The sequence below is a fragment of the Eubalaena glacialis genome, chromosome 15 (assembly GCF_028564815.1).
Source record: "Eubalaena glacialis isolate mEubGla1 chromosome 15, mEubGla1.1.hap2.+ XY, whole genome shotgun sequence".
NCBI lineage: Eukaryota > Metazoa > Chordata > Mammalia > Artiodactyla > Balaenidae > Eubalaena > Eubalaena glacialis.
The window spans coordinates 18,648,763-18,675,758 of NC_083730.1; the positions used below are offsets into that span (position 1 = coordinate 18,648,763).

The 26,996-nt window shown below is 36.1% G+C and overlaps 1 protein-coding gene across 4 annotated transcripts in view; it reads right to left on the reverse strand.

Annotated features, from left to right (window-relative positions):
• WDR7 (WD repeat domain 7) overlaps positions 1 to 26,996 on the reverse strand; it is a 370,109-nt gene that overhangs the window by 190,032 nt on the left and 153,081 nt on the right. For all 4 annotated transcript variants that reach the window (XM_061169470.1, XM_061169471.1, XM_061169468.1 and 1 more), the window contains one exon: positions 25,230 to 25,343. In XM_061169470.1, the coding sequence (XP_061025453.1) occupies positions 25,230 to 25,343 (114 nt within the window). The remainder of the gene's footprint in view (positions 1 to 25,229; positions 25,344 to 26,996) is intronic.

Here is a 26,996-nt window from a genome sequence, read left to right on the forward strand (position 1 = left end):
AGAATTGAGGACAATCTCAGAGACCACTGGGAAAACATTAAACGCACCAACATTCGAATTATAGAAGTCCCAGAAGAAGAAGAGAAAGAAAAAGGGACTGAGAAAATATTTGAACAGATTATAGTTGAAAACTTCCCTAACATGGACAGGGAAATAGTCAATCAAGTCCAGGAAGTGCAGATAGTCCCATACAGGATAAATCCAAGGAGAAACATGCCAAGACACATATTAATCAAACTACCAAAAGTTAAATACAAAGAAAAAATATTAAAAGCAGCAAGGGAAAAGCAACAATTACCATTCAAGGGAATCCCCATAAGGTTAACAGCTGATTTCTCAGCAGAAATTCTGCAAGCCACAAGCGAGTGGCAGGACATATTTAAAGTGATGAAAGGGAAAAACCTACAACCAAGATTACTCTACCCAGTAAGATCTCATTCAGATTTGACAGAGAAATTAAAACCTTTACAGATAAGCAAAAGTTAAGAGAATTCAGCAACACCAAACCACCTCTACAACAAATGCTAAAGGAACTTCTCTAGGCAGGAAACACAAGAGAAGAAAAAGACTTATAATAACAAACCCAAAACAATTAAGAAAATGGTAATAGGAGCATACATATCGATAACTACCTTAAATGTAAAGGGATTAAATGCTCCAACCAAAAGACATAGATGGGCTGAAGGGATACAAAAACAAGACCTGCACTTATGCTGTCTACAAGAGACCCACTTCAGACCTAGGGACACATACAGACTGAAAGTGAGGGAATGGAAAAAGATATTCCATGCAAATGGAAATCAAAAGAAAGCTGGAGTAGCAATTCTCATATCAGACAAAATAGACTTTAAAATAAAGACTATTACAAGAGACAAAGAAAGACACTACATAATGATCAAGGGATCCATCCAAGAAGAAGATATAACAATTGTAAATATTTATGCACCCAACATAGGAACACCTCAATACATAAGGTAAATGCTAACAGCCGTAAAAGGGGAAATCGACAGTAACACAATCATAGTAGGGGACTTTAACACACCACTTTCACCAATGGACAGAACATCCAAAATGAAAATAAATAAGGAAACACAAGCTTTAAATGATACATTAAACAAGATGGACTTAATTGATATTTAGAGGACATTCCATCCAAAAACAGCAGATTACACTCTCTTCTCAAGTGCTCATGGAACATTCTCCAGGATAGCTCATATCTTTGGTTACAAATCAACCCTCGGTAAATTTAAGAAAATTGAAATTGAATCAAGTATCTTTTCCGACCACAACGCTATGAGAATAGATACCAGCTACAGGAAGAAAACTGTAAGAAATACAAACACATGGAAGCTAAACAATACACTACTAAATAACCAACAGATCACTGAAGAAATCAAAGAGGAAGTCAAAAAATACCTAGAAACAAATGACAATGAAAACACGATGACCCAAAACCTATGGGATGCAGCAAAAACAGTTCTAAGAGGGAAGTTTATAGCAATATAATCCTACCTCAAGAAACAAGAAACATCTCAAATAAGCAACCTAACTTTACACCTAAAGCAATCAGAGAAAGAAGGACTAAAAAAACCCAAAGTTAGCAGAAGGAAAGAATTCATAAAGATCAGATCAGAAATAAATGAAAAAGAAATGAAGGAAACGATAACAAAGATCAATAAAACTAAAAGTTGGTTCTTTGAGAAGATAAACAAAATTGATAAACCATTAGCCAGACTCATCAAGAAAAAAAGGGAGAAGACTCAAATCAACAGAATTAGAAATGAAAAAGGAAGAGTAACAACTGACACTGCAAAAGTACAAAGGATCATGAGAGATTACCACAAGCAACTATATGCCAATAAAATGGACAACCTGGAAGAAATAGACAAATTCTTAGAAAGGCACAACCTTCCGAGACTGAACCAGGAAGAAATACAAAATATAAACAGACCAATCACAAGCACTGAAATTCAAACTGTGATTAAAAATCTTCCAACAAACAAAAGCCCAGGACCAGATGGCTCAACAGGCGAATTCTAACAAACATTTAGAGAAGAGCAAACATCTATCCGTCTCAAACTCTTCCAAAATATAGCAGAGTGAGGAACATTCCCAAACTCATTCTACAAGGCCACCATCACCCTGATACCAAAACCAGACAAAGATGCCACAAAAAAAGAAAACTACAGGCCAATATCACTGATGAACATAGATGCCAAAATCCTCAACAAGATACTAGCAAACAGAATCCAACAGCACATTAAAAGGATCATACACCATGATCAAGTGGGGTTTATCCCAGGAATGCAAGGATTCTTCAATATACAGAAATCAATCAATGTGATAAACCATATTAACAAATTGAAGCAGAAAAAACATATGATCATCTCAGTAGATGCAGAAAAAGCTTTTGACAAAATTCAACACCCAGTTATGATAAAAACCCACCAGAAAGTAGGCATAGAGGGAACCTACCTTAACATGTTAAAGGCCATATATGACAAACCCACAGCTAACATCGTTCTCAATGGTGAAAAACTGAAACCATTTCCTCTAAGATCAGGAAGAAGACAAGGTTGCCCACTTTCACCGCTATTATTATTCAACATAGCTTTGGAAGTTTTTGCCACAGCAATCAGAGAAGAAAAAAAAATAAAAGGAATCGAAATCGGAGAAGAAGTAAAACTGTCACTGTTTGCAGATGACATGATACTCTACATAGAGAATCCTAAAGATGCTACCAGAAAACTACTAGAGCTCATCAATAAATTTGGTAAAGTAGCAGGATACAAAATTAATGCACAGAAATCTCTTGCATTCCTATACACTAATGATGGAAAATCTGAAAGAGAAATTAAGGAAGCACTCCCATTTACCACTGCAACAAAAAAAATAAAATACCTAGGAATAAACCTACCTAAGGAGACAAAAGACCTGTATGAGGAAAACTGTAAGACACTGATGAAAGAAATTAAAGATGATACAAACAGATGGAGAGATATACCATGTTCTTGGATTGGAAGAATCAATGTTGTGAAAATGACTGTACTATCCAACGCAATGTACAGATTCAATGCAATCCCTATGAAACTACCAATGGCACTTTTCACAGAACTAGAACAAAAAAATTCACAATTTGTATGGAAACACAAAAGACCCCGAAGAGCCAAAGCAATCTTAAGAAAGAAAAATGGAACTGGAGGAATCAGGCTCCCAGACTTCAGAGTATACTACAAAGCTACAGTAATCAAGACAGTATGATACTGGCACAAAAACAGAAATATAGATCAATGTAACAGGATAGAAAGCCCAGAGATAAACCCACGCACCTATGGTCACCTTATCTTTGATAAACGAGTCAAGAATATATAATGGAGAAAAGACAGCCTCTTCAATAAGTGGTGCTGGGAAAACTGGACAGCTACATGTAAAGAATGAAATTACAACACTCCCTAACACTATACACGAAAATAAACTCAAAATGGATTAAAGACCTAAATGTAAGGCCAGACGCTATAAAACTCTTAGAGGAAAACATAGGCAGAACACTCCATGACATAAATCACAGCAAGATCCTTTTTTGACCCACCTCCTAGAGAAATGGAAATAAAAACAAAAATAAAGAAATGGGACCTAATGAAGCTGATTCACTTTTTTATAAAGTAGAAACTAACACACCATTGTAAAGCAGTTATACTCCAATAAAGATGTTAAAAAAAAAAAAAGCTTTTGCACAGCAAACGAAACCATAAACAAGACGAAAAGACAACCCTCAGAATGGGAGAAAATATTTGCAAATGAAGCAACTGACAAAGGATTAATCTCCAAAATATACAAGCAGCTCATGCAGCTCAATATCTAAAAAACAAACAACCCAATCCAAAAATGGGCAGAAGACCTCAATAGACATCTCTCCAAAGAAGATATACGGATTGTTAACAAACACATGAAAGGATGCTCAACATCACTAATCATTAGAGAAATGCAAATCTAAACTGCAATGAGGTATCACCTCACACCGGTCAGAATGGTCATTATCAAAAAATCTACGAGCAATAAATGCTGGAGACGGTGTGGAGAAAAGGCAACCCTCTTGCACTGTTGGTGGGAATGTAAACTGATACAGCCACTACGGAGAACAGTATGGAGGTTCCTCAAAAACCTAAAAATAGAACTGCCATACGACCCAGCAATCCCACTACTGGGCATATACCCTGAGAAAACCATAATTTAAAAAGAGTCATGTACCACAATGTTCATTGCAGCTCTACTTACAATAGCCAGGACATGGAAGCAACCTAAGTGTCCATCGACAGATGAATGGATAAAGATGTGGCACATATATACAATGGAATATTACTCAGCCATAAAAAGAAACGAAATTGAGTTATTTGTAGCAAGGTGATGGACCTAGAGACTGTCATACAGAGTGAAGTAAGTGAGAAAGAGAAAAACAAATACCGCATGCTAACACATATATATGGAATCTAAAAAAAAAAAAAAAATGGTTCTGAAGAACCTAGGGGCAGGACAGGAATAAAGATGCAGACATAGAGAATGCCCTTGAGGACACGAGGAGGGGGAAGGGTAAGCTGTGACAAAGTGAGAGAGTGGCATGGACATATATACACTACCAAGTGTAAAACAGATAGCTATTGGGAAGCAGCCACATAGCACAGGGAGATCAGCTCGGTGCTTTGTGACCACCTAGAGGGGTGGGATAGGGAGGATGGGAGGGAGACGCAAGAGGGAGGAGATATGGGGATGTATGTATACGTATAGCTGATTCACTTTGTTATAAAGCAGAAACTAACACACCATTGTAAAGCAATTATACTCCAATAAAGATGTTAAAAAAAATAAACATAAAAAATAAAAGCAGTAGAGAGGATGTGCAATATTCCCTTTTAACCAACTGGAGACGAAAGTCCTCTGGTTTGTTTAAAAGCCCAGTAAAAAGCTACAGCTTTCCTGGATTGAGAAGAAAAAAAAAAAAAAAGAAAACTAATACTATCCTCTTGTTACTTGAGTGAATATTAAAATGCAGTAAATTTCTAAGACGGACACTAAAACAGATAGTAATTGTTCTTACTAGAAAGGGTGTACCCAAGGTGCTTTCTTATACAACACACTCAATGAACTGACAGATTATAAGTAACTTCTAATTCAGATTCTCTCGTCAGCTAAAGGACCAGCTGGCTAGAAAGAGCCTCAAAATATTCCTGTGCCATTCCAGGGTTACTTACATGTATGTGACCATATGTTTGTATGAGAACCAATATCAGTTTCCCAACGTTTGTGGTAAGAAAAATAACCGTTTTTGAATAACCACCACAAACTACGTCCCAGGCACTATGCTAGGTATGTTACACAAATTAGGTGGTATGACATAATAGAAAGAGGCGAAGTTTTGGCATTACAAGATCAAGTTTGAATCCCAGCCTTTCTGCATACAAGCTGAGTGAACTTTAACACACTTGACCCTCTCTGAGGTTGAGTTTCCTCAACTCTAAAACGTAGACAACGTATATATCTGATTAATTTGTTAGGATTAAAGAGAAAAGATAAGGCATCTAGTTTATAATACGAGAGATATAACAAATAGTAACAATGATTATTTTATCATCAAAACAGAAAACAGTATCCTATATTTGGAGGTGTTAAAAACACTTCACAAATTAACAAAAAGATTATTGGCAAAATCAAGTTCTAGTTAAATCTTTAAAAGTAATAAGCTGGACTTAGTTTAAGTGTAAATAAAGTTTTGCTTCCTTTTCCCCAAACCCAAAAAGTAACATCCTGCTTATAATTCTAAGAGGTTCAAGATGGTATTGTTTTGCCAACACAAGTAGAGTATCTAAACAAACACATTATAGAGACACGCTGTGATGTAGTCAGACACGACATGTTTTTATTCAGCAACTCAAAATACCAGAATGAAGACAAAAATTCCTTTTCTGCCCTGTTTGAGAATGAACTAGGTTTTCTTGTTACCATTACATGGCCGGACTTCACACTCATAAAAACCTGTGACCTTGGGCACATCGGGAAGTCAAGTCACGAAGTCCAGCTGTTGAGGTACCTGTCTGGTTACTACCTGAAGGCAGAAATTATGACTGCAGCCATAAAACATGTCTTCCCTGTGAAGGAGACTGGCAATAAGAGGAACTAAAGCCAAGTCCTAGGCCCCTCCTAGAGCACTAATTTAAACATTTTTACTCTCGTTTTTTTACATCTCTCTTTCTTTGATACCTCTTGATCATTTTGATTCACTCATTATTTTCTATTATTCTCCATTACTCTTCCATTTTAGAATTCATCATTTATCTGGAGAAACCCCCTAACTCACTGTCACAAATGACTCTCTTTTCACAATCTCTCCGTTTTGCCCCTTGTCTCTGTCTCAGGATAATCCCCTTCCCGCTCGTCTCCATGCCCTAGCAGACATGGTACACAGCTTCTTTCTTTGCCATTATGAATCCTTTTGGTATCCTTTTCCATAAGCTCACCTCACCATTTAAAACTCTACCTGGACAAAACGAGGTACACCCAATCATATGCCATAAATAGTTTGTCAGCCTCAAAAGGTAAGTGGCTAATTACCATAGCTTTCTGCTTTATACTGTTATTTTCTTCTCTAATGAGACTTTCAGGTACAGAAGAATCTAGATTATTAATTTTTGACTAATGCTGCAGAATTTATGTCAATACAATGACTAAATGTTAGACAATATTAAAGAAATAATATTAATAATTTTAAATGACTACATTACAGTTGAGTCATTGTCAATAAGAGATACATATAAAAGTATTAATGATAAAATTATATCTGGAGTTTGCATGAAAATAATCCAGTGGAGGGGAAAACAGATGAAATAAAACTGACTATATGTTGACAATTGTTGAAGTAGGAAATCAGTAAAGGAACGTTCATTACATAATTCTCTCTAATTTTGTGTACACTTGAAAATTTCCATAATAAAAATAATTTATGTTGAATTAAATGGGGTCTCATTGTGTTTAGCTTTGTTAAGTAAGCACAGAATACAAACAAAGTGGGCAATGGTCGATGAGTTGAGGTTTTTATGTGAGTAAATGTATGCCAGTTACAGAGAAAACTTATAACCTTCAAAATAAGCATATATACAGTCTTTGCTTGAAGTAATAGAATTCTTGCTTTAAAATATTTCATATTTTATATATTTCTAGCTTTTACATTTAACCCTGGTATCTCACTATAAAATAACAAAAAATTGAAGCTAATGGCATAAAACCATTCAGTGATGTTTATGGTTAACATATTCTACATATTGAATATGCAAATCATTTGATGTCATATTTGGCTTAAATTCCTTCAAATGGAGACTACATAGACATCACTCAGTTCTAATTTCAATCCATGAGAATCTCTGTGTCTGACTTTTAAAACACAGCCTGTGTCTCACCTTTTTCCAGTTTTGAGTGCATGCACCAAAACTGAAATTACTGCCAAGTAATTTAATCAGTGAAAAAAAATTGGGGGGGGGGATAGTTTCTGCTATAGGGACAGTTTTGATGTCCACAATGTTGGGTGTGCCCTGCGGCTGAAATTAAATAAACAGATATAAATTCAGAAGCAGGTAAAAATTTAGTCATTAACATTCACATGACCAAAATTCAGATGCCCAAAAATGTCAAGGGAAAACCATTCTAACTTCCTCTTGCCATTTAATCATCCAAAGGTGGTAGGTCCAGTTTGGCATAACAAGTCTATACTGTTCAATAAACAGCAGAGAATCTAGACATAACATTCTCTGAGCAGTATATCCCTACTTTAGATTACCTGAGAACTTAAATAAGAATCAAAGAATGTGCTTTCAGGTATAAAGAAGTAAAAGGCAAACAAAATAAAGCTATAATGATACAGAAATTTCAGCTTATACTCCCATGCTGAGTGCTTGCTGAGTTCCTTAAAATTAATTCATGCAAACCCAGATTTTCTTTTTGATGATGATGATCATCATCCTTATCACACAGCTTTTTGGAATATTCTTATTTTTGTTTATAGTGCTGCTTATTGAGATACAAGTGCTTAAATACCTCTCTCAGAATTTTGCCTGAACAGAAATTTACATTGATACATTCTTCATTTTACATTGATATACAGACATATCAGTCATGCAACTGTTAGTATGTTAGCTCTTTCTATTCTTTTTTTCAATTCTTTTTTTCATATAATAGTATGTCTTTCAATTGTTAAATCAAATAGTTCACTTTAAAATGGTTAACTTTATGTTACGTGAGTTTCTTCTCAATAAATCAAAATCTTTCAATATCTAAACCGAATTCCCAAGCTAGTTTTTCACTTACTTTTCCCATATGTTTTTTTCTTAAATCCACTAGTAATGATTTGATAAAAGTGGCATTTTTAATATACTAATCAAAATAAGAGGTTATAAAACTTGTTTAAATTTTTACAATAGCAAATCGTTAAACAGATTCAGCTTGTGACATTTTTACTTAAATTTGTTGGTGATTACAGCTGATGAGAAACATTAATAAATCCAATAACATTTTTCTACACGGCCATTTTGAAATGTCAGCCATTGCTGATCGATGGACTTCTTTTCTGACTGGTCACAGTGACTCACAAAATGGTCACAATGACTAATTTTGAGATCCCTTTACAGGTCCTATCCATAAAAAGCTTGATCCAAAGAGTTACTAGTGTTGTGCTATGCTTCTTCACCAAACAAGGAGCCAACTATATCAGTGGCAATAGCTACATTTGTTTTTAAAATGCAGACGATAAAAGTGTGGACCTCTTTTAGATTAGCGCCCCCAAATTAAAGTGCGTCTTAACTGCACTGACATCTGTCATTCAAACAGATGTCGACTCATAAACCTGACAAAGGACAAGTAGCTTATGCAAGTTTGTTGTGTGACAGATGTGAATCAGTCACAGCTCTGAGCAGTCACCTTTGACTATAAGACACCTAGTGATTTTCTTGTAAGCTGTAAAAATTCACAAAAGAATTAATACACAAATAAAAATTAAATAATCCTATTAAAATGCTAATAAAAATAGTCTCAGGAAAATAGTATTAATTTATATAATTTGAAGTTATATGTTGGTATAAAAATTCCCATTGACAAATGGGTTAAGCCATCTTCTTAGAAGTTCTATTTGAAAGGCTTCTTCCACAGAGATGAAAATTATTACAAAGTGTACATCATCTAAAACAAAGTAATCCTTTCTGTTCACACTATCTTCTTTTACTTATAATTTGATGAGAAAAAGATTAAGAGAGATCCAAGAAAGAATTAGTATATTCATATTTAGCATTTGAAGAGGTTACGTCTACTTCAGATTTCAAAAGAAGTACATACTTATGTGGTTGTTTTTTATACAATCGCCCTTGCTGGATATGGTGGATGGTTTCTCAAGGAGGAATTAAACGCAAATTAAAAGCTTCTTTGATCTCTGTATAACTGGCCAGTGAGGGAATCACATCCTGAAATCTGTGCTGACAGGATGTGCCCTAACCTCTGAAATGAGGCCCAGCAGGATCCTGTCCAGGAGCTGACTCATGTGGCACCAGCATTGTCCCCAAGAGTGGGCTAGGGGCTAGCTGGCTGGGAGTGGCAGATGGTTTCATTTGTTCTATATTTTCACTCTTCACCAAAATTTAGGGGAACCCTGGCCACAGATGAGAGGAAAGTACTGTTACTGCACCTGTTGCTTTTACTTCAAAGAGAACCAACTCCAGTTGGAAGAGAATAAGGAAAACTCTGTTAAGTTTGGCTTTGACTACTTTGTATACGTTGACCACACGACGCTCTCTATTAGTCTACACATTTTCTTTTAAATTAAAATCATGAAGTTTTAAAAAATATCTATTTAGAAATTATTCTCAGAAAGTATATGTTTATAAATACGTAAGGTCCTTTACATATTTCATGAATCATATGCATTCAATTGCAAATATCTAAAGTTCAAACAATCAAAATATTAATACCAGAGGGCCCTGGATTCTTATTTTTCTATCACAATATAGTACATAAATAATCTTATATGTACCTGATTTACTATACCTTTTTGCTAACTTTAAAACCTAGTAACACAAGATGTAAGTTTTAAATCAAACAAATCAAGCATTTACACATTCTTATAAATATTGCATCAATAAGTATTTGTTAAGAAATTCACAGCACATGCAAAGTCAGAAATAGAAATTTTTACATATTATTGAGATGTACATGACTTCCTGATAGCCATGGCCAGAGGGTTATATCTGCTCTGTCACATGACAATCATCCAGTCAATAATGACTAAGGGGACCCCTGAAAATCCTGAGGATGATTACTGCTGTTGGTTGCTAATTAAAAATTACATACCTCCAATAACACTACAACTCAATGCACTTCAAGGATGATTTAAAACCCCTTTGAATGCTTGTAGGTTAGACTCAATACCACAAATTTAAAACTCATTACCTTAAACCTATACTGTCCATAAATACAATGTATCCTGATTTCATCAAGGCATCTGAAGAAATCTCTTGGAGTATTATTATGAACAAGATAGAGAAATCTGAATTGGGTGACATAGCAAAAGGGTTGGTTTGTACTGAGTTGAAAAACCAAACCTATATAGTCACGTGAGGGCTGGTAACTAGGTTGAGCAGCTCTCTAACCACGTGCTGCAGGAATCTTGTTGAGGCCTGGTCCACAATTAACTAGTTAGCATATGAAAATGTAGAAGGCTTGTTCATCACGTTCATGGAGGACACAGAGCTGGAGGAATAACTGATCCACTAAACAGCAGAGAAAGGATTCCTAGTCTGGATGATGGGCTGAAGCCAACAAGAAAGAAATCAAAAAAGATAAATATCAAGGCCTGTTTCTAAATTGGGAACACTTGAATTAACAGCCCTTCATGTAAAAATGGAGCTTAGGTGATTTCATATTTAGTAGCAGTCAAAAATGTGGGATGCCACCTAAAGAAAACCAATTTAATTTCAGAATTATAGAATCCAGATAAGGGAAAGCAATAGTCCCATAAAACTTGAACTGGTCTGCTAGTGGTAGCACGGTCAGTTCTGCATGTTAAGTTCTGAGGAATGTCACTGACAAAATGGAGTAGGTAGAGAAAACTGGAAGAGGTAAAGGTCTAGAAGTTAGGTCACAAGAGAAATTGTTGAAGAACAAACAGAGGACATGGGAGGAGAAATTCTCTCTCTCTCTCTCTCTCTCTCTCTCCCCCCTGTCTCTCCCTCTCACACACACACACACACACACACACACAAACAACAAACAAAATATGTAAGGAATGACAGTGCAAGCAGTGAATCCCATAACTGGATAAGTGTGTGTGGTGGGAGTACCCTAAAGGTAACCCCCAATGAGTTACGCCCTTGTGTAGGCAGAGATCTGGGACTTTCTTCTAACCAACAGAATACAGCAAAGTAATGGGATGCCACGCCCATAATTAGGTCACATGGTACAGCACTCTCATAATTAGGTTACAATAAGCATGCACTAGAGAGACTCCCCTGCTGACTTTGAAGAAGCAAGCTGCTCTGATGGGAAATGCCCATGGAGAGGGCCACGTGGCATGGAACCGTGGATGGCAGGGAGGTGAGAACCTCAGTCCTACAACTGCGAGGAACTGAATTTTGCCAACAGGCATGTTAAATTGGAAGACCAGACCTAACTCAGACAAGACCTAACTCTGGCCAAGACCACGAATGCAGCTTTGTGAGACCATAGCGGAGGACACAACTAAGCCATGCCTGGACTCCCTGACCCTCGGAAACTGTGAGATTATTTTAAACTGCAATATTTGTGGTAGTTTATTATGCAGCAGTAGAATAGTATTATAGTGTGCCATCAGAGGCGGGATAACCTGTAAGTTCAGTGATGTAGTATGAGGAATTCCTTGTACTAGGCAAAAGATTGGTCTAGAATCTGGCTACTGGATTATGAATTAGGTCTTTCCAACTCCATGATAATACAGAATGGGGGAGAGGGGACTTTTGTATGGCACATGAATGACACTAATATTCTCTACACTAAATTCATAATAAAGCACTTATACAGCAACATAAATCATTTTGCTTCAATTGACATTTGTAAATGTAAGCATTCATCCTGTTGGGATGCTTTGTTTTACTGGAATATTAGGTAACAATTAGCTTATTTTAATTGTAAACCTAAAGGATTTTAAAAAAGCAGAACATTTTAAATAAACTTAAATACCACTCTAAGAAAAGTGACTTAGAGTGTTAAATTTAGTTCTTTGTTACCTTTCAACATTTGGCCTCCCCTGTAGCATCATCTCTTGTCAGTCCTGGTCCCGCCCCATCCCATACACATACACAGTGAACCACTTACACTTCCCCCAAAATACTGCACCACTTCTGCCTCTCAGCCTCGCAAAACTTGACTCTAGCTTGGAAAGCCTTTCCCTATCCCCTTTCTGCCTGGCTAATTCCTTCAAGTGCAAAGATGTTCAACTAGTATGTCATAAATCCCTCACAGGGACTCTCCCAGGCCTGGCTGGCTACACTAAGGACCATGCTTCTGCAGGGGCAGACATCTGCCAGATACACCACTGTGCTACCAAGAGTGAATGCCACTTTTTGCACATTAAACAGTAAAAAGTACACTGGGACATCAAGCCAGGTCCTCTAAAAGATTGTTTGTTTGCTACAATGGGCAGCAATTTCCACATAAATATATATGAGTGAGTCAGACACATACCTTAGTATCACAAGTATAACAGGTGCAAGGGGCTGTATCCAGAGATGATTTAGAGGTAGCATGGGAGCATTGACTGCTACTACTGATGTGTTTATTTGCTGTCCTGCTGAATCTTGGGCTGCACTGCTGAGATTTGTTTTACAGACCGTTTCCTATTTTTCAGAAGTTCTCCTCCCTAATCCCTAAGTCATTTGATAAATTCGTCATGAGAGAATAATGAGTAAGGCATTAGCAATGATACTTGTGTAAGTAATGACAGTAACAAGTGATGTCAAGCCAAATTCTAACAAATCCAAATTCATCATGAGAAATAGCTTTCCATGAAAAGGAGAATAGCCCATTCCATTGTCCACTATATGCAGTGAAAGCCCACAAAAGAGTATAAAAGTCATTTTACGATGAATAGTATACATCTTACACCAAAGCAGCAAAATTATTTTAGGTTATGGATAGTAACAAAATCAACACAACTGAAACACTGTGAGAAAAGTCAAGTGTGTGGGAAGGCTCAGGACACCTTGTACTGGTTCTCACATCTTCTTCTAAGTGCTCCTAAATCATATTTTTAAATCCACTGCAAATTTTTGGTATAGTTGAACAGTACACTAACCAATTTAGAGTTTCTTAGATCCAATTTATCCTCATTTTTAAAAATAAAGACTTTTGTTTGTAGATTTTTATTTTCATTCTTCACATTTTCTTTTTCAAAATCAACCAACCATTCTGTCATCACCGCAGCAAGTTCTCATGACCCTTGGATGCTGTTCATTAGATCACGAAGAGAAACTGACTTAAAAAAAAATCTACGTTCCCTTGACTCTTCTCCTTACATCAACTGAGCTTTCTGAATGTCTCTCCCCGCTCTCTTTCCATCTTATACTAGCTCACACCACAGTGTATCTCTCTCTCTCTCTCTCTCTCTCTCTCGTCTTCCCTTTCTTTGGAACACAGCTGGGAAAAAAGGATGGAAAGGGGGGTGGGCAGAAACACACACTGCTTGTTTCTAGCTCATTCTGGCTTAGACTTGATGACATTATTTCATGTCACTTTTCACTATTACCTTTGGTTATGTGCTCCCTTGTCCTAGTTTTTAAACTTTTTATTTTTACTTTTAAATGTAGTCTTTATTTCATGAAACTCTACCTGTTTAAAGAGTCAAACAGTTCCACAAGTTAGTATAAAAAAGCAACAGCCCCTCAATCCCATCCCCATTTTCCACTCTGCCAAAACAACCACTTTGGGCTCTTTTAGAAAATCCTGTGTTGCTACTTCTAATTTTTCAGTTTTAGGCTTATCTTATCTTTAGGCTTATGATTCCCCATTACAGTCAATGAAAACTGGGTTCTCCTTCACATATTACTTACATGTGTCTCATTCATTCACACACACACCGCTCCCCCATATTCACTCTCACACGCACACAGATTCACTCATGCACACACCACATTCACACACAATCTGTCTTCTGCCTTCTTCCTTTGCCTCTCAATTTATCATATCATAATTCCTATTAAAACTATGATATCATCATCAATGTTTACATTTTCATGAAGATGTGCACGCTACTCACAGCTTAACCATGTGGTTGGTCAATCATGATAACTTTTTCAGTACTACTTCTTTTTTTCTTCTGTGCAGTTAATAATTATCTTTTGTTGCTGTTGTTAACTTGGTTTTCTATACCTTTCAATAATTTACCTCCAAAATCTCACCCAGTTGTACAAATCTGTAATATAGGGAAACAGGCTAGGGAGGAGAAATCAAGCCAGCCTGGGAAGTAAAACATGAGCTTGCCAAATATCTAGAACATACCTTTTAAAAACCTCAGCTAAAACATAAGCATCCTTTGCAAGTATGACAGCTTCATTAAATGTTTCTCCTTTTTCTTTCTTGGCAAGACTATTAATGACAGTATGTGAAGACTTCCTTTTATCCTTTACACTTTATCGCCTTTTTTTTTTTAAATTTTTATTGGAGTATAGTTGATTTACAATGTTGTGTTAGTTTTATCGTCTTTTAAATATGCTTTCCTAAGTCTAGCAGTGACTCTCAGCTCAATGGCTGCATCAGATTCCTCAGAAAGCTTTTCAGCATCACTGTCTCTCTCCCGTCTCTCACTGATCACCACTGGCCAAACATGGGTTTGAATATGCAAATTAACTCTCCCTTAGCTACCTTAAGTATCTTTTAAAGCTGTCATTATTTCTATTTTATAAACGATTCACTCTTCTCAGTCAGATTCAACTCAGACAATAAATGTGGTAAAAGAAGCCATATAAGAGTGTTTAAGAAAATATAATAATTCATCTATATTTCATGAACCAGCTTTTAGGAATTTCTAAAAATATGCACAGAAGTTTGGATGCAGCTTATTTCTCTATCTATAAAGTATAAATTTATCTAGTAATTTTATATCCCTGGGAGTGATGATCAAGCTACCTAGAAAAACATCACCAAGTCATCAGGAAGAACTAATTTATAAGTTAGTTACAAACCATTTATTCTATTTATTAAAGCAAATCACTTAAGGATGATGGTGGTAATGGGGGGGGGAAGGAAGGGAGGGGGCATATAATATTTCTCGAGCACTTATTATGTGCCAATTGTTCTGCTAAGAAGCTTACATGCATCATCTCATTTAATCCTCTAACAATCTCACTATCCTCAGATTTCAGGTGAGAAAATTGAGGCTTGGCATGGTCAAGTAACTTGCACAAGGCCACACAGTGAATAAGCAGGGAAGCTGAAATGTGAACACAGAGAATGAGCTATCAGGGCCTATGCTGTAACCATATTTATTCTAAAAATATTCTAATTACATATTTACTACTGCAGACCAGCTTTGCATCCAGCTGATTTCACTTTGCTTTTCTGTTTCCATGAAATCTATGGATTCACTCTTAGACATACATATGAAATGTAAGTTTTGCCTCACAGTAACAGGAGTTTATTATACCTTCATGAATAACAGTTCTTCAGGTAAAAATTTCCCAACAAACAGTAAACACAACCAGTCATCAGTTGCCCTCTGAAGCATAAACTCCACCCTACACTCAACAACTAGTAAGTACTCAATACCTAAAAGGTGATCAAAACTAACCGTTGAATGAAAAGAAAAACCATGGGAGTAGAATTAAGCACATCGGGCATGAAGCCGATACACACCATCAACATCATAAATCCCTTTAATAATAAGCCCTGCTTTAAAGTAACACATAGCACAGGATGTAGAATCTGCTACATTCCACATGAACACACCTGACCTGACAGTAGACCCTCCATCCTGGACGGTACTGCCCGGCCATCAGCTCCAGCCCGGCCACTCTTCTCAGTCCTCCACAGAGCCTTCATTTCAAACCAAGTTCTAAACGAACAGCTTTAGCTCAGAAGTTTTTCTTCCCGTGTCTCTCCACCTCTGTCACGAATGCAGGCTTACCTCAAATGCAATTCCTACCCTTACCTAATCCCCAGTGCTCTGAACTCTCCTACCTAAAGTCTGTCCTAGGTACATGTATGTCATACGTGTGTGTGTGTGTGTAGAGCTATGTGTGAATATATAGCCTCTCTCTAAAATTTCACCTTCAGCTTCTCAACTAGGATGCCTGCTCTGTTAAATCCTCCCCAGAATGTGCTGACAGAAAAATACAAGGTGCATATTAATGTTTTGTTGAATCAAATTGGATATTTCTCACACTTCTTTCAGGGGATACCAACGACACTGAAAAAAATATGTATATACAAAAAAGGCAAAGAGAGAGTAGCTAATTCAGTTTCTCTGAATCCTTTTAAATTAGGTTTACTTCATTTAATTCACGCATTTTTATTTAGGATATACCATAATCCCCCCCTCCCCCCCAAAAAAGAGTAAATATTCTCACTTGATTTTATCCTACCTGTGAGGGAAGACTCCTCTTTCTAGTGTATTACATCATGTGGAGAAAATACATTCAGATTTATGACTGTCTTCACCTCAAATAGTAAATACTAACTTCCACTTATGATTTAAAATTTCAAATTAAGAATAAAGGCCTTTATGCATGACAATTAATTTTAATCCAAGAAATCATGGGAAAATTCAAGGAGAGTAGTCAGTTTATCTTTTTGTGCACTGAAAGTGACTAGAAAGTATCAGGGAGAAGAACTCTTCAAAATTCCACATCCGTTTTAAAACTTGTTTTTGCCCTTTAACATGGCTTGCACGTAAAAGTAATCATTCACAGGTATGACATAAAGTCTGTGAATTATGAGACATTGCTGTCATTACTTTTGTGAATTACAACTTTTGGTCATACGGGTTTGATATCAATTATAAGGGCAATTCATGTAATATACAGATATATAATAGTGTGCCACAATCTAATGAAATTCATTCTTATCCGTGAGGTATTATTACACAGCTCACAAAAGGCCAAATTTTAAGTTCATCCTGAAGGTTATTCACTCCCATGGAGGGCTTTTATTTTTTAACAGCTACAACATTCTTATCCAACTAAATATTTCTTTTTTGCTCCTATTGAGTCTAAGTTTATCAAAAAATATATACACTATTAAATCCAAAAACCAAACCTTAAGCTTTTATGTTCTAATATTGTGTATGTCTTAGTGTAAACTATGTATGTGGTTTTATACAAACATAAAATAATCCTAATTTTATCTAGAAAATATGTAAAATTATCCTCCTATACTAATTATCCATGTTTATTTTTTAAGAAAACAGCATGTCTTTTCTACACATTTTGAATATTTCCTTGTACTATGTTAAAAATTAAAATAGAAGTTTCCATATCACACAAAGAGAAAATGACATGCCATAATGAATATATGTTTCTTTTTGTTCTTATATGATTTTTTAAATGATCTGGTTTTGATAATTACTTCCATTTAAGAGCACAAGCTCTAGAGGCAGATGGCCTGGATTCAAATCCTGACTCTGCCATTTCCTATCTGTGGCCTTTATGTGGAAAGTTAGTCTATGCCTCATTTTCCTCTCTTGTAAAACAGGAGCAATAATGAGGACAATTACAGTGAGCTGTGAGGATTAAAAAGAGCCTAGCCTGATACTTATTAGGTACTTAGTAAATACTAATGAGCTGTTGTATAGCTATTAAGTTCCTGATTTTTAAATATGTTATTTTAGAACAGTTTTCTAAGATGGTATCAATTACTGTTTACCTGACCAACCCCTTGCCTAAGTATTATATGCAGTCAATACACACACATTAAAAAAATAAAAGTGCTATTATTAGAAAATATCATTATAAAAGATTTGGTGCCAATGTAACAGCTATCTGAAGTAATGTATGTTATAGCACTTCTGATTCTTTATGATATTTAATTCATTTAAATGAATTAAATGACCAAGACTTTCTTGGTCAAAATACATTGATATTAAGCAGATTTTCCATCTATAAGAGTCTAAAAATAGTTTTAAAGTGAAACTGAAGATTCTAATGATATTTATTAGCCATGTTTTTGTCCTTGTTCTTGCCTCTTTTCCTTTTGTGCTTTTCTGTAGGCAAGTCACCCCAGGCCAAGCTTTTAAACATAAGCTTAAACACAATAAATCTGGGTATGTTAACTTGCAATTTTCAATGGACAATAAAAAGCAAGTTTTCGTAGTGCTAAATGACTGACTGCAGGCACCTGGGGGAATGGCGCAAAAACACTATGTGCACCATCACACAACAGGACTCCACACTCTCATTCTTTAGTGGCGTGTGGTTAAATGTCAGGCCTCCTGGAAAAACTCTGTATTTCTCTCCCTCCCGTGAGCATCTCCCCACTTCCCCATCTCTCCCCCACTCCCATACAAGCCACCTTGCTTCTCCAGCGGTGGTGCCCCAAGCCCCAGAGGGATCTCTTGGATAATAGCTACTCTGGTACCTCTAGTTCCAGAAAAAACACAAGAGATTTTGGTTTTCATTGACAGAGCTGAGCCTAGAAATGAGGTGGCACAGCTCCCAGGGCAACGGGAGAGACACACCCAGAGGGAAAAGTGTGCCTCAAGAGACAACTCAGACCACTGTTTATAAGCACATTGCCACTGTCTGGTCAGTGCAGGCCACAAAAAGGGAACTCTCTGAGAGTCCTAAGAGTCTGTTTCTCTGCTTATGCTCCTAAGTCTTCTCCAAATCCCATTTTCACAAAGTCAAGAGATAGTTTATCCAGAAATAAGCCTATATTCCTTCACTGATCTGTTACAAACACTTTTTGAGCCATTGAATACCCACTAAGGAGAAGTGCAGAGGTTAGGGAGATACATATATATGTTACATAAGAATAGTAAATATATATAAATAAATATATAGTACATAAGGAATGCTCTTTGAAATGAGTGATCATATGGCTTCACTAATTCAATCATTCATTCAATAAACATTTACTGAGAGGATGCTATGGACCAGGGCACTGTTTTAGTGCTAGAAATACACAGAGGTAAAAGTCATATGCACACACGTGACTCACAGAGGACAAGTAAACGGTCACTTAACAGTGTTACAGAGTGCAACAGCCGAAATGCATACAACGAACTGGGAGATCTTACATAAGGGGGTCCAGGAGGGCTTCGGGAAGATGGTGACACTCACGCTGGGTTTGAAGAGAACTCTCAGAACTTCACCTCACATGTGAGAGAATTGAGAGCAGACCAGCCAGACGGAGGGGCACAGGCAAAGTAAGGGTCATGAAACAGCAGGGTACTCTGGGGAAACTAAGTTCAGTATTGCTATAGCAGCCATTGAAGCTAGAGCCAGGGGTCAGGTATTTGAAGAGCCCTAGATATCTCCTAAGGTGTTTGGGTTTTGCGCTATAATTAATGGGAAACCATTAAGCAGCATTTAATGAGGGTGAAAGGTGATGAACTGGCTTCTGAAACTCTCAGAGGAATGAAAGACACGAACTGGAAGGGGAGGGAACGGAGACAGGAAGATGTTTACCGGAGAATATAATAATAATCCAAAGTAGAAAAAATTAAAGTCTGGACGTAGGTATTCTCCGTGGAAATGGAGAAGGGGAAAGTCATTGGGAGGTGTTTAAGAGGTATAGTTTACAAGAACTGGTACCAACTACCAGTGGACACTGTTGGAAAGTAAGAAAGCCAGGATTATTCCTTGGTTTCTGGTTCGGGGTGTTAGGCAGTTAATGGTACCCTCAGTGATGCCTTTTATGAGATATAAATATAAAAGGAGATGAGTTTTAGAAATAAATATGAGCTCACTTTGGGCTTGGTATTTAGGTATCTATGGGACATTTGGGCAGGAGGACATATTAATCTGACACTCAGAACACAAGCCTAGGCTGGAGATACAGATTTGATAGTCTTTAACATGGATGTGGTAGTTAAAACCAAAGAAAAGGGAAAGTCAATCACCCAGAGTGGAAAATATGAAAAGAGAAAATGAATGACAAAAAGCCATACTTTGGGCTGTATTTTAATATTCCTGTCAACTCTCAAATACCATATTTAGAAATATTCTACTTAATATCCTATCAACGTATAACTAAAACTGAGTATTAAACACTAAACAGCAAAAAATATTTTAATTTACATTTTCTTCTCCCAGATTAAAAAAAATGTATACAAAGGTAAATTACTGGAAGACATATTTCAGAAAACTATGAAATTCACACTTATTTTTCTTAAAAAAGAAAACTGCATGGTAAGTAAACCACAGTACTAGTCATTTATAATTACCCAAAATCTTAATAACAACAGTAAACTCATATTTTGTAGTAGCTAACATTCTGAAGTCAATCACAAGAGTAGTGGTAACAGTTTAAAACAAATGACTTAAAATTCACATAGATCTGTACTGTTTTTAGACTGTCAGTTATAAATTAAAGAATGAGAAAGGGAAATGGTGCAATGCAGAAAGTCTTATTCTAGCTTATGAATTATAAGGCCTCTGTCTCTCTGCTAAGAAAGTGCTTCTGATTTCTGAATATATAATGCCCTAAATTTTGTTCCTTAGAGCTTATCTTTACTTTAACAGGATGAATTTTCTATCTTTCAGTCAAAACAAATGTATAAACATTTTATGAACAGAGCCTCAGTAAATGGTAAAATTAATCGATCAATATTTAGTCTCAGACAAGACGTGCTTTTCAGCTCTAACTTAATATACTAGAAATGTTGACTTTGCTGTGTTAATCTATGTTAAGGTGTCGGTTTTATATTGGTGACTTCAAAAAGCTAGACAGAACAATACAAATTTCATTTTACATGTATGTAATAACTGTTTAGTAATGAACACTAACTGTATTTACGGTCTTAACATCATAGCAGTCCTAAATAATTTAAGGAACAAATTTTAAAAGAACATTTAAAGAACAAATACGCACTGATTTTTCCCCTTAAGGGAGATAATCTCTTGCTCTAAATTTAGAATAACAAGTTTGCCTTCTAGACAATAAGATAGCCGGCAAATATCAGGCTTATGCTCGCTATGGTAAGCAATAAAGGTGGATGGTGACATCATCTCCCATTTCAAAAGAAAGTGAAAAGATGCCAAACTTCAATGAGTTGGAGACTATGAGGCAGTGTGGGGTGGTGCTCAAGCCCACACAGCAGCTCTGGAGTCAGGCAGGACTCATTTTCAGTCCCATGAACATGACCTCCCCTGAGCTTGTTTCCTCATCTCTGTATCTGGACAAATACTAGAACACACTTCAAAGAAACGTTATTAGTGTCAAGAATAAAGTGGTTGGTACAAAGTAAGTTAACAATTGATACTGCTTTCAAGTTCTCTTACCTTTCTCTATTTTTTCTTTTTCCATAGCATTTCTCATCTTTTTTTTTATAAATTAAATTTAAATGCTACAAAAAATACAACAAATAGAGTCAACACACCCATCCAAATCCATGTATCATCGTTGCATTTGTTGTGAGCAGTTGAATCTGTCCACTGTGCTGCTGATCTAGTACCAAGTTGTCTCTTTTTGACAATGTCAGTGGCTCCTGATTCTTTATCATTGTTACATGGTCAGTTTGTGTCCTTGCCGTATTGAACAAGGGGTAGGACACTGTAGTATGACCCACAGGAGAATACAGTGACTTTCTTAAAGGGGTCCATACAGGTTTGTGAGTGAAACCCTTCCAAAATTCTTTTCAACCTGATATTAAGGGAGGATGTTTTAAAATGCAACATTTAGGGGATGTACAGCTTCATCCTCACACAGAACGCCATCCTGTACCTCCGTGAAAACTGCATAAAGATAATTAACAAACTCACCTAAAAGGTCTACCTTAAAAAAACAGATTATGATTTATCTAAAATTTTTTCTATGTCTATCAGTTGTTAGTGAGATTTACTCCATTAACATAATTATCACCTCTTCATATTGTAATGAAAATAACGTTATTTACAAATACTGACTATATATCTACATAAACATTTAAATTGCAATACCAAAAATAAAAGTACACATACAAAAGCAAATGCACAGGTATAGAATAATATTCTTGTGACTCTAAAATGATAAATAATCTGGAAACAATCTTAACGCCGTTCTTTTTACTTTCAAGAAAAGACTACTATTGTTGTTAAAATAGATTTTAAATATACAGAGTATTGCAAAACCTGAAACAATTCCCTTGGAGGGGGGAATATATTTCCTATGCATACTATACAATATTTTTAAATATTAGGAATAGGTTTTAATATTTTTCCTACATAAAACAGTATTAATCTGTGAAAGTGGCTAATATGGCTTTGATATGTAATTTAAGACATTTGGTTAAAGGAAAGAATCTGATAAACCTGAGGCTGGAATGCTAAGTACAACCGAGGGTGTGTGTTGACCAAGGCATACTGGCATTACTTTGTAGAGCCGATCAATAGACACTAGCTTTCAAAAGAGAGATTTAGAAAGAAGCTGCAGCATATTTTTTAAATGACAGGGTGAAGGTTTAAATTGTCTCAATCAAGACTCAATTTTTTTCTTCCCAGTTTTTACAGCTGTTCTCTTCCAGTTAAGACTCTTCATTTCAAATAAATTTAATTAGTTCCAATTGATCATCGCCAACACTTACACAGCTTTATCCATGCTTCTTTACTTTCATACGGCAAACACTAACAAAGACTGCCAAGCTCAGATCCAAGTGTCGTTAAGACAATATTCATACCTCATTTGCTCTTACTCAAAAGAAAAATTTCAAATATGAAATTCTGCCTATAGCAAAAGCACTAAATTATACTTCATATTTTAATTGCTATCTTGGTCAGCTGTTGAATTCAGTTAATTGAAGAATTAAGCCCCAGATTACTACAAAAATAAAATTAATACAACTATGTATATTAGCCTAGCTATAGCATTCAAATAAGAATTCATTCAAAATACAAGCAAATATCTGTCATGATATAATTTCTATTTGTTTTGAGGTGAGATTATTAGAGGAATTCCTTTTAAACAGCCAGGGGGAAAATCAGATTTTTCAAAGTGAATGGCTAAATTGGCCAGTTTTCCCTTTTGTAGTACCTCTTGTGCTCTACAATGCTGGTTATCCCAAAATCAGATTATTTTGCTTGAAACAGGTTTCTCTCAATGCACCTACCATATTTTTCATAATGCAATTTATACAGGATTCTAGTCAATAAAAAGAAATATGGTTTTCTTCTAAACCCTCACAAAAATCTATAGCACATCTTAATCAAGTCACACAATCTAAAGGTAACCTGAACGATCTACAGGCTGCAGCACGCTAGTTGCTCGGACAACATGTTAAGGAAGCCTTTTTCATTATTTAAATTCTTTGGATACTGAGCATTCTTGCTGCTAGTACTCATGGCATGAAATGAGTAAATCAACTGATAAAAGCCATACATCACATACATTTAATTGAACTCTTACAGATTAAAATATAGTTTATGTAGCATTAACTGACTCTCCAAACTAGATTTTTCATTTTTTCTTGATTTTTTTAACAATAAAGTAAGCACACAGTCATGTGCTGTAATGCTGTCTCGTGACTTCGGCAGAGCATAATTCAAAATTTCAATGTACTGATTTAATAATACTTACTCGAGAGCTCAAAAATTCAGCTTTTATTCTGGAATGCAAATTGAGCTATTCTACTACTGCAAAGGCAACTTCTTTCTACTATTTAAATCACGACTTTTTATAGACAAGAAAACCTTTAAAATTTAGAGGGAATAACAAAACATACCTATAGCATTATTTTTTAAAAAGCAGTGAAAACTGAATAAAGAAATAGTTTTTAAAAATCTGAAAATGAAATAATTTCCTCTAGTAGCTGCTGAAACAAGTTCCATAATTGTGAAGTACAAATGACTTTCAGCAAAGTTGGAAGTTTGCAAAATAATTTACATTTAAGGTGGATGATTTTTTTTTAATCAATGAATTGATACATTAAAAAGTAAGAGCGACCACCAACATCTCATTTTTGCTGAAAACCAGATGCTCCTCAATGTAATCAACCACTTATCTGCAGCAGTGGCACAAGTCTATAGGTTTTTAAATATAGGCTTTGTAAAATTTCAAGGGAGATCATAAGGCTCCCTCAACTTCTTCCCAGTGAAAGAAATTTAAGGGCAGTCAGGTGATAACAGTAAAGAACCTGCTACACAGAGCTTTAAAAGGAAAAAGGGAGAGAAAAAAAAATACAACTTCCCTTTGGGTTTTTTTTTTTCCCTCCTTTTAATTATTGTTAAAAATTTTACTGATATTTACTGGGCATGCTTCTTTTCAAATTATTGATTACTATTAAGTTAATGCTTCTTGCTTCACAATAGTTGTAGATTTATATGGTCAGATTTTACATTTTAACCATCTGCACCAAAAATAAGAGTTTATCATTCTTAATACCAATAAAAATATTTATACTAGGTTGTTTTAATCCTCTGTGCATTGAAAGAAATTGAGCTGAATGCATTTGGAGATCCAGTAATTGAAACTGCTTTAAGCCTATAAAAAGATAGGCTGAACATATGCAGTGTATGGCTTTCATAAATTTTACCTTATGCCTGATCATGTGATAAATAATACAGATAAGAATGTTCAATACCCAAACAATGTAAGTAATTTGAAAAAGCAGCATTCATTTCTATAGTATAGGTACAAAGAGTATCTGTAAGTTTCCTCATGTAGCCTGTGTTGCATAAATTGCTATTACAACTTCGATATTTTCAGTTTACCCTACTATAATTGCAAAACTTTTCATAACACAGTAAGTGTATTCCTCTACATGTTCCAAGGCTTTAGTAATGATCCTAGCCTCTGAATTAGAAGGTTCCCAGAAAATCAAATTCACAGCTAGCAGGTTCATTGTTATAGCAACAATGAGCAAACCTGGACCAAATAAACAGTCTGCTTCTTTCTACTTCAATATCAAAAAGGGCACTAAAGGGTATCAAAAACTAAACACTCCATCAGTGCAAGTTTCCATCCTTTCCATCAACATATTTAATCCCACTGTAAACGACCTAAAAGCATTTTCCAATACTGGACGTTAAAGATATCATGCTTACCAGTGGTGATGTCATCATCCACAAGGTCGTGCTCTTCCTCTTGGACTTTGGCTTCTGGCCCCGAGGTGTCAGGAGCAGTGGTAATAGTCTGCATGGCTTCTGCTGAGACCCCAGCTAAAACAAATGGGAAGCACAAGGGTTAGTTTTTAAAAACTAAAAGAAAGGTGGGGCTTCCCTGGTGGTGCAGTGGTTGAGAATCCTCCTGCCAATGCAGGGGACATGGGCTCGAGCCCTGGTTCAGGAAGATCCCACATGCCGTGGAGCAACTAAGCCCGTGTGCCACAACTACTGAGCCTGCGCTCTAGAGCCCGCGAGCCACAACTGCTGAAGCCCATGCGCCTGGAGCCTGTGCTCCGCAACAGAAGCCACAGCAATGAGAAGCCCCATGCACCGCAGCGAAGAGTAGCCCCTGCTCACCGCAACTAGAGAAAGCCCCCTCGCAGCAACGAAGACCCAACGCAGCCAAAAATAAATAAATAAAATAAATACATTTATAAAAAAAAAAAAAGGTGGACCAAAACTCTTAAAGCATTTTAATTTACTTACTGGATGCAAATGCAATATGTTAAAAAAAAATACAATATATTCACCCAAATTAGGAAGAGACAGAAATTAATGAATAAAATATTCATGTGTACTCTATTGCTTTACATATATATATATATACATATATATATGTACATGGATGCAAACTATACTGACTTTTAACTAAGATCTGGGAACAGAAAAATGATGAAGTAAATTACAGTTTTACTTGATTCCTTTCAATGTTTTTGCTACAGTTACTTTAGCAAATTTAGACATAATTATGCTAAAAAGAGGGAGGAAAAAAACCTAGAAAGTGAAGGACTATTTTAAAAGTTTACTTCTCTTTAATATTAGTTCGCTTATAATTTGGGGTTGGGAAGAAGGATGATGACAAAAGAGGGATTTGTGTTCTGATTCTGTGTAAAAGACCTGAAATGCATTGCCCCAAGAGCATTAATATCTCTCTGTCTCTGAAGGAATTAGATATGAGGTCAGATAATTATGGAACTGAAAGAACCTAACTGAAAGCAGACAGGTGAACTAGATCAGGGCACCAAAAACTTCCATTCTGTAAACCACCTGAGAATTTGAAAGTTCATACAAAGGTCTTTTCCTTACTTACCTATTTTCCCATCCTTGATGATACACAGGTTCCACCCCCACCCCTGCTATCTGAAAGTAGAGCACTGCTGTAAAACCTTTTGTAAGCCAGAATGACATAAAGCAAAGAAGCAATCACCTTAGGACACATCTTCCTAACAAATGCACAGAATTCAAGACAAAGCACAGATGCTCACAGACACAATTCAAACCAATGGCAGCTTGACGCTGAGATGCTGAGCGCAGTTCCCAGGGAAGGAGCTTGGTGGTGCCACTCTAAGCCGCTCTTGGTGTGCCTGACTCTGTAACAGCTCACTGCTAAACAAACGCTGAGTGCTACTATTGCCTTTTGTCTTTTTTCATAAAAGCGAAAATCCTCTTTAGCTATCTTTCAATTAGCAAAAACAGGTACTAACGACCATCTTTCATAAAAGCGAAGGGTTGTAAAGCAAACTTTCAAAAAGAGGAGAATGCCTATATTTTGTTGTCAATTTGCATCTAATTTGGCAATGGATAGGAGGGGGTGTCCAGTATTTTACACATGGTTACCAAGAGGTATTGCTCAATCATGGTATATAAAAATCTCACCCATTGGAAGTTACTTCAGTTGAACCTTTTAATCAAATCTTCTTAATAAGT